At 44.5% G+C, this 14,048-nt stretch overlaps 1 protein-coding gene across 12 annotated transcripts in view; it reads left to right on the top strand.

The window, feature by feature from the left end:
• Nucleotides 1–14,048, top strand: part of ZMIZ1 (zinc finger MIZ-type containing 1) — a 223,939-nt gene that overhangs the window by 170,385 nt on the left and 39,506 nt on the right. For 10 of the 12 annotated variants that reach the window (XM_082267638.1, XM_082267636.1, XM_082267640.1 and 7 more), the window contains 4 exons: nucleotides 6,937–7,081; nucleotides 7,316–7,430; nucleotides 8,663–8,880; nucleotides 9,153–9,351. In XM_082267638.1, coding sequence (XP_082123764.1) covers nucleotides 6,937–7,081; nucleotides 7,316–7,430; nucleotides 8,663–8,880; nucleotides 9,153–9,351 — 677 coding nt within the window. Of the gene's footprint in view, nucleotides 1–6,500; nucleotides 6,523–6,758; nucleotides 6,782–6,936; nucleotides 7,082–7,315; nucleotides 7,431–8,662; nucleotides 8,881–9,152; nucleotides 9,352–14,048 lie in introns of those variants that run through there. The other 2 variants (XM_082267633.1, XM_082267634.1) reach the window with 2 other exon arrangements.

The raw sequence follows: 14,048 nt of genomic DNA, 5'->3' as shown, positions 1-14,048 counted from the left end.
CTCTTTAGCCATTTTCCCTTGATGTAAAGAAATCTAGAAGTGTGGTTATGCTTGTTTACACATACGCACGAATACACCCAAGTAGTTCTTCTGCCAGGAATATCCAATGTTCATACATCAGTACTGTGTGTACCCGGAAGGTAATGGCAAACATCCTGTGATATCTGCTTTTAGGCTGGACAGTGGATGGATGGAATCTGATCATTTCTTTGATTCATTGCTAATAACAGTAGTAGTACTGTTCTAATGCTGGCTATAGATGGACAGATTCCCAGTATCTGCTTGCTAAATATCTGAGTTTGCTTGGGTGACTTCTCAAGTCTTTGTACATTTTAGGAGCAGAGACCAACCCATGCAGCGTGTATATACTGTAAGCTGGGTTTGAAGTTTAGTACAGCAATTTCTGGCACTCACATTTAAACAAGGAAATATCAAGTGCACATACCCTAATATGTTTACCTGTGATGTTTGTCTTGATTCTGTGTTGCTTTCAAGATAAAAGGAAGCTTAGTAGCAAAGAAGACTGAATTATAAAAAAAACACTGAAAGAGTTGGAGATCACAGCTCAAATCCCAGTGCTGTGTCTGTATGACCTTGGGAAGGTTACATTCTTCCGTCTACTATGGCCTGTGTACATCTGGTTAGTGGTTCTTCTGTCGAAAATCTATGATGTGCTCAGTAAACCTTTGTAAGCAAAATATTGTACTCAGCATTTTTAATGCATTTACATGTTTAGCAGGCCCATAGGAATCAATGGTAACACAAAAAAGCACTTCCAATGTTTTGCCACTTCTCACCAAGCAAAATTTACATTTTTGAAATTTCTCAGTACTTAACCTCATGCTACAGTCTAGTAGCAAGTACCATAAGGTGCCCACTCCTGGTACCCTTTCATTTTTCAGAGCTCCAGAACAAAAGTTGATACTACTGGTTATGGGGGAACACAAGATATTGCCTTGCACCCTGACAATTCAGTGCATGATCAACAGATCACTAGACCTAAGCATGTTCTAATTGGGGCAGACTTGCTTAGCCTGGCTTATTGACTTCACGCCTTCACCCTTCTACATTGAAAAATTAGAGATTAGGACCCACTTAAAGAAGGGTTATAACACCCATCAGTTGTTTTTTGCCATCTATGTCCTATTGGGAAGATTCCCCTTCCTTTCCAGTCCCATAGCCAAAACTGGAAGTGTGAGGGAATCCTGGTGTGTCACCAGAACTAGTGTACCTATTTGAAGGTTTCCCTCGATTGGTGTTTTAATATCAATCAACAATTTGGGATTTTCCTTTACTTTCACTTTCGATGAGAATAGTAAACACGACAAATAGGGTGAATTTCCCTTAAGGGGGCAGAGAGAGCAATAAAACCGACAAGTGTTCTAATCCCTCTCCACTCTAAAGAAAGTTTTGCCTTTAGTTTTCTATCGTTTAAACTGTTTACTCATTATATTTCTTTAGCGGTCTCCAGTATTTGTCTGCTTTTGTTAAAAGTGAAAAATTTAGGAACAATACAAAACTTGCTTTTGTGACGTGTCTGACTCATGGGGCTGACATTAAATACACTGAACTATATTGTATTGTAAGTAACTCGCTTATTTAGTGGTGGATTATGCTTTTTACACCCATACACACCAAAGCTTCAAATCTAGAGGAGCATATTTACATTTGGTCATTTTCAAATTTGTTATGATGTATCAAACCACTTTTACTTTAGAACTTTTCAACAGATAGACATTGTTAATGTTCCATATAAAATCAAAACTTGTATTTCTCCTTCATTGACGGACACAGCTCATGATCTTCATAACCATTGGGTTATACTGTCCCCTACAGGAGTAGGTCACTAGGCAGGAAATTAATCTGGCTACGCCTATGGGCAGGCCCAGAGGGTATGCTCCCTCTCTTTGCTATAGGTACTCAGTTTTTTTCTGCCTAGTCAGGAGAAAAGACCTAATTCCTTGCTGGGATCTCTGGTCCTGGCAAAATTTTTCTTTTTAGATAGAACTTTTTTCTCCTGGTTTTCTCCTGTGAGATCTACAATCAAATGCCGGACTGGACGATTGGATAATCTAGATCTAGTGGTCACCTCAGTCTGGCCAGTAAAGGCGGCGCAGACTTCAGCTCCGCACTAGGTCGGCCACGACATAGCCCCACCGCACAGGGGCTGGCCTGCGAGTTAAATGCCTCGCAAGGTCACATACAACCAGGTCTCGGCTCAAGTCAGAGCGTTCCTCCTGGCCCCCCATTTAGATGGCGAGGGGTTCTGTCTGGAGTGGTACCCACCTGGTTCCTAGTATGGTGAGTAGCTTTCTCCCCCTGGAGGGTTTTGGGGTGGACGTGGGCCCCTCCTTGAGGCGGTTGGGCCCCCGGGTTCCCCTCCTTTCCGTCAGGCACCCTCCTTTCATCTGTTCCCCAGCCTACACCCCCCTCCACTTATGCTGGGGCTGTGCGGGTGGTCTGGTACACCTCCTGGGGTGGGGGCAGGGCGCTTTGCTGGCAATGGGGCCGGGGGGTGTTGTGCGCCACCGGCAACTGGATGATGAGCTGTGCTGGGGGCTCTATTTGTGCCCACAGGTAGGCCTCGGAAAGGGTTGTCCGTTTCCTCTGCGACCATTTCCAGATGGTTCAGACAGACGGTTCTTCAGGCCTATTCCATCTGGGGTCAGGTTCCCCTTTTTCCCGTCAAGGCGCACTCTGCTCAGGCACTTAGTGCCTCCTGGGCCTTCCATCATCAGTGAAGCAGTTTTGCAAGGGGGCCAGCTGGTTGTCAGTGCACACTTTTACAAAGTTCTATAAAGTGGATGTGTTGGCATCTGCAAATGCTTCTTTTGGCCGCAAGGTTCTGCAGGCTGCTGTTTATAGGACCTGATCCTCTTTGAGATAGTATTGTTTTTTTCAAGTGGGCTCCAGTTGTTTTGGTTGAGCTCCTGTTGCCTGGTTGGCTACTGTTTAGCCTTTGGGATTTTTTTGCTGTTCCCATCCCTCATGTTTAACACTGCTTTGGGACGTTTCAATGGTTATGAAGATCAGGAGCTGTGTCCGTCAATGAACGAAGGAGAAAATGGGATTTTTTACTTATCGTAAAATCCATTTCTCTGACTGTTCATTGACAGACACAGCGCCCACCCCTCTGTGGAGATGTAATTCTTCTGACACTCTTTGTAACAAAGTGAGTACCTAAAGCAGAGAGGCAGTATACCCCCTGGGACTGCCCATAGGCTTGGCCGGATTATTTTTCTGCCTAGTGTCCTACTTCTGTAAGGGGCAGTATAACCCAATGGTTATGAAGATCAGGAGCTGTGTCCGTCAATGAACATCAGAGAAATGGATTTTGCTGTAAGTCAAAAATCCAATTTTTATTTTTTATTTTGGATAGAGTATAAATGGGATGGGGTTTTGGTGCTGTATGCGACTCTTCTGGGGAATCCAAAGACATTTGTTTTATCTATGTACCAGAAGCTGAAGTATATGTGAACCCTCGCCATGTAAAACAACCCATTCAATATAAAATAAAAAGACAAGACATTTTGTGTATATTTTATTATAAAAATATATACTTTTTTTTCTCTGTCTATAAGTAATCACATGACTTCTGTTCTCAGCTGACTAAGGGGCTTCGAGGGGTGGGAGTGGAGACTGGGGGGGGGTGGCGTGTCAGCAGGAGGCAGAGAAACAGCAGTACACTGATCTTCCCAGTGAAGGGGGGCGTGTCAGCACAAGTCTTGGCCCTTGGAGGACAGGCAGGTTGTACTCGCAGCACAGTCAAAAAGCTATAATGCTGGGATAAATGTGCTGTCATGCCTAGGGTGGTCGGCTTGAGATAGGAAGGCAGGGGACTGGCAGGAACAGCAGGTATTTAACACAAAGGAAGCAATACAAAGAGAAAAGGATACTTTTTAACACAATGACACAATAAACACACATCAGGAATATGAAATGCTGGGGTAACCCTTAAAATAATACCGCTGCAGAATCATTGTTCAAAGAGGACAATAGAACACTGGGTATGGTCTTCACTAACCACTGTTTGTTAGCAGGAACATTGATACCCACTCTCAGTGAGCAGAGTAATAGCATTGAGCATGCAGGAATTGGGCAATGGGTGGTGAATTAGATGGCTTTTTATTTAGAGGAGTTAATTAAATGAAACTATGGATCTGTTTGTGCTAATAAGGAAATAGGCCACTGATTATCAATCTACAACGGAGTCATATGTGTCCAGGCAGAGGGTGTGGAGCTGTTCCTCCACCATTCAGTGAACAGGTTTAGTAGGGGGCATGTAATGCCCCCATAAGAGGCCTCTTTCTGCCCCCTTGCCACCTCTATTTATAGTTGGTGTGTAAAGGAGAGGCTTGGTTTCATGCAGCCACAGTACAAGTTAATCAGCCATATGGTGTACAGAGAGGAGTCGGCTGTATACTCATCTCGCACGTATATCCACCCAGCTTGAAGCTTTGGAGTATGCAGTCAGCTTCTGTGAGCATACAGCAGGAGGGGGAGGGGAGATGGGAAGTGTGACCCCCCCCCCCCCCTCTCTTGTACTAAGCAGCTTTAACTCATTCCTGACATGCTAATTACCAGCTGTAAGCAATGCCATGTATAACCAAGAGATGGAGTGGAAGGATTTCTTTTTTATTTAACTTACTACATGTATGCTTTGACAGTTCATAATGTACCATGTGACAGCTTCTAATGTATTTCCAGGCTCTGCAACTCATTAAAAGCTGATTTTTTTTCCAATTATCTCTATTGAAGAAGAAACAGGTTTTATATGTTATCATGGCCATACATAATCACAACATCTGTGTTACAAAAGCCTCTGTAGTAAGATTTGTAGATAGCGGAATATACACAGGATTAGAAAAGACAATCTGTGACATCTCTGTGCAGAAATGTGCTTTATGTGTATGGCTGGGCCTATTTGGGGATGCTGGCAATTTTAGAATTAGAAAAATAAATGGAAATGACTATGAGCAGGTTTTTTGATAACAAATGTAGCAGTTATATAATTACATTCATATATCCTTTGTATTCCAATAACCATGATTCATCAACATAAGACCATTTTCCCTGTAGGATATGTGTCTCCTCAATCAGCATCCCTGTAAGTTTTTAGGATGACTATTTGGTGACAAAAAAAGATACAACAGTTTTTCATGATGTCTGCTTTCTAAATACTGTCACATCCCACTTCCGCAGCTGCCTGTGTCAGCACAACGCAACCACCAGACCTGCCAGCGCTGACAGTTCACACAGCTCACACATTGGATTGCTCCTGATGCTGGAATACATTTTCCTTGCAAGGCTCAAACAAATGTACAGGCTACTAGTGGCTTTCATCACGAATACTGTATACCAGGGATCCTCAAACTAGGCCCTCCAGCTGTTGTGGAACTACACGTCCCATGAGGCATTGTAAAACTCTGACATTCACAGACATGACTAGGCATGATGATGATTATAAAACTCTGACATTGACAGACATGACTGGGCATGATGGGAAATGTAGTTCCTGAATAACTGGAGGGCCATAGGTTGAAGACCCTTGCTGTAGAGGGATGTTTTTAAAAACAGTGTTTAAAGTACAGGTTTGCTTTTTTTTTTTTCTGTTGCGGTTTTTTGTATTTGTTTGCTTGGCAGTGATGGCTGCTATTTTGTATTGTTTATTTTTTGTTTGAAAATATACCTGTTGGGAGCTGTGTTAACACCCTGCACTCTCCAAAATCTGTTTACAGCTCCATAATGATGTTTATTTTTTATGTCATTTCTTAACTGCTAAAAATCTGCTTGTGTGCGGAGTCTAAAAAAAGATAAATGATTATTCCTGCCTCAGGGGCTGGCTCTCTTTGCACTTTGTAAGTCTGTAAAGTGTTTGGAAGTAGTGAAATGCACGTATTGCCTAAGTCTAGGTGTGTGTGTGCAAAGTATACACAACAAGTGGTTTCCAACCCTAGGACACTGTGCCCTCTAGTGGATTGTTTGTGATTTGCTTCTGGAATAAATACATCATCGCTTAACAAGACCTGTAAACCATTTATAGCATTTTATTTCTTTTTTTTTTTTGCCAAGCTGGTAGTAGGAAATCCAGGGTTCCTTCTATGTACCTTTTTATGATGCATTTTGGCAAGTAGAGTAGTTGTGAGCATTATAAATAAAATGTGTCTGTTAATAAAATAAAAATAGCTAGACAGATGCATATTCACTTTTCTGGTTTGTGTGATCTTCCTTAGAAAGCTTAGCTGATCACAAAGCAGTGAAAGAGTAGCGTGGAATAGAGGCATAGTCTTTGAATTGCAGCCGGTGGGGATTGACATCTGTAGTATGATCTCTCTATATCTGCTCTGTAGCAATGTACGCCACTCCCCTTCTGTTAGACTACATCATTGTCATTGTTATTGTGTATGCTGTGCTGCTGCCTTTCAGCCTGCAGGGAAGAGGCAGCAAGTGTGACACTACGGAGGCGTGTGCGTGCGCTCCCCAGTGTCTGCTATGGTCCTGTTAGCCGTCTGTTTTTTGTCTGTACGTTTTAGAGGCACATGTATCACGCTGAGCCTTAGCTTCTCTCCATCCCTTTATTCCCCTCCTGCATTACTTATTTTTAAACACAAAAAGATGGATGACACAATGCACTGTGATGCTAGCTGTAAATCTGTGGGATGCCAGATAGTGCTGTGGTAGCAGCTTTATCACACCTGCACTGGACAAGATGGAAATATGGTTTTGGCTTTGGCTTCTTTCCATTAGGGAGGAAAAAAAGGAAATGGTGGTATTCTCGGAGGTTATATCCATAGTCGCATTTTATGAAGTATATAGGACATTTAATACAGCAGTGCTTAACTTGTTGTTTTAGGGCTCGATGAGTAAACCTAATATAGGAGGCTGTTTTATATACATTTATACAATAAATTAAAGTGTAACTCTACCCTTTTCCAGCCCTCCTTTCTTCGTGGTGTGAAGAGCTGGGAAGGCTTCTCCTTCTACGTCACCAGAAGAGCAGACAAAGTGACCCTCCAGGGAAACTCCCCATGCAGCCCCCCATGAATTCTTTGACCTCTATGAAACCATCTCTGTCCCACAGGTAAGTAAACATCTTAATATCTCTGTGATTTTGCATGCATGTTAACTGCAGACAATAAAAAAAAAACGAAAATAATAGTCGATAGCCTATTAAATGCTTACACATACATTCAGAACTCCGTGTCCTATTTATTTGTATAACGTGGAACTTTTTCGTAGGCTTGGACAGGTAATGTTTTTCCCACTTTGAAGACTGTGTACTTAATTTTTCATTTGTTTTGTTTTTATTTCACAGTGATGGATCTTTCCCTTATGATTCTGTCCCTTGGCAACAGAACGCAAGTCAGCCCCCAGGTTCTCTTTCAGTGGTTACTACAGTTTGGGGGGTCACAAACACATCGCAGAGTCAGGTAAGTTTACTATCTCAGATGAGAAAAAACTTGTTTTCTCTTACGAGGGACACCGCTCTTTCTCATTCTTGACCTAAGGGTTATATACAGGAGTAGGGCACTAGGCAAAAAACACAGCACCGCCTATGGGCAGTCCTAAGTGTTGGTCAACCCTCTCTCTGCCAATGGCGGCAGGTAGTGAGAAGTAAGGATCTAGTTTCCTGCTGGAACCTGTGGTTCCGTAGCTTTGTCTTTTTTTAAAAATGGGGAAGCATTAGGATCATTTTACATATTGCTCCAAGAATGATACAAACAATATAAAAATACCTAAAATCAGGCAAAGATAGGTTACACATCTGCCTAGATCTTCACCGGGAAGGATTTCCTTCTTCTAGGAAGCAGGAAGTGGGCAAGTCTTTGGTTTAGGGACACAAATCAATAAAAACATGGCAGAGGTATATCTACTCCTCTCTGTCCAAAGCTTTAAATATTTGCCTAGAGTTGGAATTTAATGTTTGTGTTAACTAGTCCAAAAACTGTAAAAATTGGCTAGTTACACTACATACAGGCTTGCCAATAAGGCAGAGAGAAACATGCAGCAACCTGTGTCCGAATTGGTTTTGTGACAGCAGTAAAGTAGTCAGGCTGCCAATCACCTGACGACTTGTGGATTGAATGAGAATCTAGGGCTAGGGTTCGATTTTTGTTAGGACTGAAGGTATGCCTATAGATGAAATAATTTTTTTTAAAAGCAGCATGTTTCTTCTTTAGTTCTTGTATTAAAACGTGAAATGTAAAAAGTATACTTTGCAATGAAAATTGTTCTGGGCATGGGCATTAATTGTATTGTAGTTTTAGTGACAAAAGGGTTAAGTAGGTAGGGAACAGGCACTACAGTGGCCTCTGTGGGTCATGGCCTTCTCATAAATAGTAATAAAGGAGTGGGTCATGTAACAGAGGGATGCTAGTAGCTAATAGGTGCCAAGAGGCATTTGAGCACTCCTAAAACACCGACCCAGTCACACCTTATAGCTCTGTTCAGAAATTGAAAGGATGATATATTGGAAGAGTAAAATTTTACAACTGGAGTTAGTGTAAACCATTAAGAAATATATATATATATAATTTCTCTGACATTACATTATAAGACACTAATGTTGTTTTTATGCCTTCATAGGCAAGGATGCAGTTTGGTCTTTTATGCATTTATATTTCACTTCATGTATCAAAAATATACACTTTTTTTTCCCCAGGTTCTGGGAAACCCAATGGTTAATGCAAACAATCCTATGAATCCTGGTGGCAACCCCATGGCATCTGGCATGAACAACAGTAATGCTGGCATGAATTCTCCTCAGTTTGCTGGGCAACAACAGCAATTTCCCACAAAGGGCGCATCCAACCAGCCCTATATGCAACAAGGCATGTACGGACGTCCAAATTATCCAGGGGGAGGAGGATTTGCGGGCAGGTAAGAACTCAGATTGTACTGCTGAAATAATGCTCTATAGCACAACATTCTCAACTGTGTCTGTTGCTCTACTCTGTCAATAGAAAACACACTCGTATAATGCAGATTACCTGTTTGCATGAGATCACTTCCTTCCAGCATTTCTAGTATTTTTATAAACTGTGTAGCCTTGTATGTGAAATATGCTCAGCCATATAATGTTGGATTATGGAATTATTACTTGTTTTTGTGTCTTATTTTCCTAAAAATGTAAGTAACCTGTCTTTTCCCAGCTATCCTGGTGGACCTAATAACCCTTCTGGAATGGGCATCCCACCTCACACGCGACAACCTGCTGATTTCACCCAGCCAGCGGCGGCGGCTGCTGCGGCTGCTGTTGCTGCTGCAGCTGCTACTGCTACCGCTACAGCAACTGCCACAGTGGCAGCACTGCAGGAAACTCAGAATAAGGACATGAACCAGTACGGCCCAGTGAGTTATTTTTGCTGTTTGCTTTATACTGTTTTTTCGTTCTGTATGTTGACTATAAAAACTTTCGTATATGTATATTTAAATTTCTCTAGCGCTCATCGACAGACGTAGTCCTCGGTGATACACCACCTTCGGGTTATGTTACCTCCGCAGGAGCAGGACTAGACAGGAAATTAAAAAGCTCTGGCCACACCCTAGGGGCAGTCCCAGAGGGTATATCCTCTCTCTCTCTGCCTCAGCAAATCAGTTATTTTCTGTCTAGTTAGGAGTAAGGACCTAGATACCTTGCTGGGATCTTAGGTCCTGGCAAGAAATTTTTTTCTAAAAGGATTTTTGGACAGCTTTTTTTCTCCAGTGTTCCTGTGAGATCTTCAAGCAAGAAAGCTGAACTGGGCGACGGGCTGGATGTTGAGATCCGGTGGTCACCCCAGTTCAGCCTACGAGCGCGTGCAGGCCATAGCTCCGCGCTGAGTCGGCCGCGACAAAGTCCCATTAAAGGACTGAACCCGCGAGTTAAACGTCTCGCTGAAACGCCAAAGACCATGAGTCACGGCGTCTGTATCGGTCGACAGCCCTCCCGCCCCGGTGGAGAGGGGTACTGTCAGGAGTTGGTGCCCGCCTGGTTCCGGTATGGTGAGTAGTATGTTCCCCCTGTTTTCCCTGACGGGTTTTGTGGTGAACGCGGGCCCCTCTCTGTATGGTAAGAAAGAGTTTCTTTCTATCCTATAACATGTCACAAATCCTCCTACTTTGAGTGTGATTTTATGTGTGCAAAAGCCAGGAGGCTTGGTTTGGGAGCTAACAATCTATTGTATACATGTTTTAAAGATGTAATCTGTGGCATTCTGGGAATCTTATGGGTTAAGTATAAGCTACCTACCAGTCAGAAGCCATGGACATGTAGACTGCCTTCCAAGTCAGATCTCCAGCTAATAGCAGGCCTCCCGAACGGCCATGCGGTCCGCCAGGGCCGGTACCACCAAACACGCCAGATCCCCAGGCAGAGAGAGTGTTGTGTGCCTGCAGCACACCGCTAGTCAGCACAGGCCGCCGCCATTTTTTTGCTGGATCGCACGAGCCGCCATTTTGGCGTAGCCTCGTGTCTCCAGCATGGGGGCGGCCATGTTTTAGGTGATTCTACACCTCGTGGAGCTTGGGGGAGGCGCCGGAAGGCGTACAGAGGGGCGGAGCCGCCTCCTTTCTTCCTGGGCAGCCAGCCAAAAGACTTCCTGTTTGTCTAAGACAGCGCTGTAAGCTGTTGCAGTTCAACTCTGAACATCAAGTGGTGAGCCTGGGGGTCTATCTCTCTCTCTCTCGATCGATAGGGATCCCTAGCAGGTAACACTAAGGGGTTTTTTGTGGCGCTGAGGGTCAAAAAAAAAAAAAAAAAAAGTTTTTTCTTTACTTTGAATTATATCATCCAGGAAGTAACTGGAGTTATTATGGACCCTGCCACACAGATTCCCCCACCTGTTTCCCTCGAGGGGGCCTCGGGACCCGCCGGTGTACAGAGTATAGAGTCATTTACAGCAATTTTGGAGTCTATGGTGGCTCGGGTGGAGGCGGCCTGTCAGGGACGGGGGTCAAGGAAGCGACCCCCGCCTACCCCTATACCATCTGACACCTCTGACTCTGATTCAGAGATGGTCACTGCAGTTGCAGGTTCCTCTGCAAGGGCTGCTATCCCAGGTAAAGCCCCCTCAGACAGTGAAGAGGACGCTTCTTCTCCTGCTATAATTCAGGAAGAAGCATTGGTGGACGCACTAGTTGTGGCAGTGCAAGAAACCTTAAAACTTGAGGCTTTACCGGCAGAGGCAACTGAAACAGAGAGGCCTTTTGGGACTAATAAGCCCATCAAGACGGCGAAGGCTTTTCCTGTACCTAAATGTTTTGGAAATCAGATTAAAGGAGAATGGGAACATTCTAAACGTACCTTTACTATTTCCAAGCGTATTGCTAGACGCTATCCGTTTGAGGAATCCATCATTAAGAAATGGACGGTACCACCAGTCGTGGATCCGCCTATTTCCAGGCTGAATAAAGCCACGGTTATTCCAGTGGAGGACACTTCGTCCTTTAAGGATCCGGTGGATCGAAAGATAGAAGCGGAGTCCCGCACTATCTTTTCTCTGATAGGGTCAGCATTTAGACCAGTAATTGTTATTGGTCTAGTTTCCCAGACACTTACAGAATGGGCGAAGATGGTACGCCAAGATCTTAGGGGAAAAGATATTCCCCAGGAGACATCTGATTTGATAGAACAGATCATACAAGGGCTACGGTTTATCTGTGACGCAGCCTTGGACACTACTCCCTTGTTAGGGCATGCATCTAAGTTAGCAGTGATCCTCAGACGTGTGCTGTGGTTAAAATGCTGGTCAGCTGACCTAGGTTCCAAAAAGACTTTGACCAATCTCCCTTTCCAGGGGAATCGTCTATTTGGAGCCAACCTAGATGAAATCATTAAGGATGCCACCGGGGGCAAGAGTACTTTTTTGCCACAGGCTGCAAAAGCTAAGGAACCTCGCAACAAGCGAGGACCTTTCTTTACCGCCCATAAAGGACGCCCGGCTGGTACTTCCGGGAAAGGCAAGACTCCTCCAGGAGGGTTCAAGAAGGGCTGGTCGGACAAACAGAGGACCAACCCAGCCAAACCCGAAGTAAAGGAGTACACAGCCTGAAGGTGCGCCCCCACCCGGTTTCAGGGTGGGGGGACGTTTTCACCGGTATTCAGGACATTAGATCGAGCATCAACCACTACTACCGGTGCGATTCTTCCCTTCCAACATTTAAGTACAGGAAGCGGTAGTTACCGTTCCCTGTATAGATCTTTTCCTTTACCTTTTCCTAAGATTAGTCCCGATACCTCACAGGAATCGGATCTGATTGACCAGATAGCCCAAGTAGCCTCTAGTCGGGTGACTTCGGTCCCTGAGGTTCAACCAGAAAAGATCACCTTGCCTGATAACTATCAGGTATCTGATAAATGTGTGGGAACAGAAAACGACCAGACTTTCTCGGATGGTCGGGGCCAGATACCTCTAGGGACGCCTGGTTCAGATCCAATCAGCGCCAGTGGTCCTAGAAATTCTAGGCTGGCCTCTTCAAGCCGGCCTGGCCGACTTGGACAGGTTAGTCGCAGACGTTCCGTGGGAACTTCGTCTCAGGGAGTGTCTGTAGTCTCAAGGACCTATTTACCTTCGTGCTTTACAGTCGCTGGTTTTAATGGCCTGGCCATTGGGACCCAAGTACTGAAGGACAGAGGTTTGTCTACTTCTGTCATTCCTACCCTTATTAAAGCAAGGTAAGCGACTTCCAGCAAAGTCTATTATCACACATGGAAGACTTATATTGCGTGGTGCGAATCTTTAGGATTTCCTCCACGTACCTATTCGGTGTCTCGAATATTGGCTTTTTTGCAACAAGGGGTTGAGCAGAAGCTAGCCTTGAGCACCATCAAGGGTCAAGTTTCAGCATTAGCAATCTTCTTTCAGAAACCTTTAGCTACCAAATCCTTGGTGCGGAATTTCATCCAGGGGGTGCGGCACCTGGCTCCTCCAGTCCGCGCGCCCTTACCGCCCTGGGATCTTAATTTGGTTTTGTCGGTTCTACAGAAACCTCCCTTTGAAAACATCAGGGAGATTCCCTTGCTTACTTTATCCCAGAAGGTGGTCTTCTTGGTGGCTATTACTTCTGCTCGCAGGGTGTCAGAACTGGCTGCATTATCATGCCAGTCTCCATACCTAGTCATTCATAGGGATAAGGTAGTACTTCATCCTAAGCCATCTTTTCTTCCTAAGGTGGTTTCAGATTTTCATCTGAATGAAGATATTGTACTACCTTCCTTGTGTCCTCAGCCCAAGCATCATCGGGAACATGCGTTGCATTCCTTGGATGTGGTTCGGGCAATCAGGGTATACCTGAAAGCTACGGAATCATTCCGTAAGACGGATTCACTTTTTGTGATCACGGATGGCCCCAGAAAGGGTTTGCCTGCATCTGCCGCGACCATTGCCAAATGGATTAGACAAACGGTGGTACAGGCTTATTCTATTAAGGGTCAGAGTCCTCCGTTCCCTGTTAGGGCGCACTCCACTCGAGCGCTCAGTACTTCCTGGGCCTTTCGCCATCAGGCGTCAGTGGTCCAGGTATGTAAGGCGGCCACTTGGTCGTCGGTACATACCTTTACTAAATTCTATAAAATTGATGTGACGGCATCGGCGGATGCCTCATTTGGCCGCAAGGTTTTGCAGGCTGCAATTTGAGGAGACCGGTGGTCTACCTCGAGGGTTTTTTTCTGTTTGAAAAATTTTTTTGTTGAGTCTCATCATTAAGGATGAGCATTGTAAACTTCTAGTTGGCACCGGTTGGGCCTTCTAGATTGGGATTTGATTTCCATTTTCCCACCCCTCAGTCGTGATACTGCTCTGGGACGTCCCGAAGGTGGTGTATCACCGAGGACTACGTCTGTCGATGAGCGCTAGAGAAAAATGGATTTTTGTAAAATCTTACCGTAAAATCCTTTTCTCTTAGCTCATCGACAGACGTAGTCCCCGCCCCTCTGTTTTGGAGTTGGGTTGGGTTAAATTCTCTAAGCACTGCTTTTTCACATAACTGATTTGCTGAGGCAGAGAGAGAGAGGATATACCCTCTGGGACTGCCCCTAGGGTGTGGCCAGAGCTTTTTAATTTCCTGTC

The sequence above is a fragment of the Pelophylax lessonae genome (genome assembly GCF_965119305.1).
Source record: "Pelophylax lessonae genome assembly, chromosome: 9".
In the NCBI taxonomy this organism is placed as follows: domain Eukaryota; kingdom Metazoa; phylum Chordata; class Amphibia; order Anura; family Ranidae; genus Pelophylax; species Pelophylax lessonae.
Note: the sequence above shows the minus strand (reverse complement) of the source record. Positions and strands in the feature narration are given on the sequence as shown.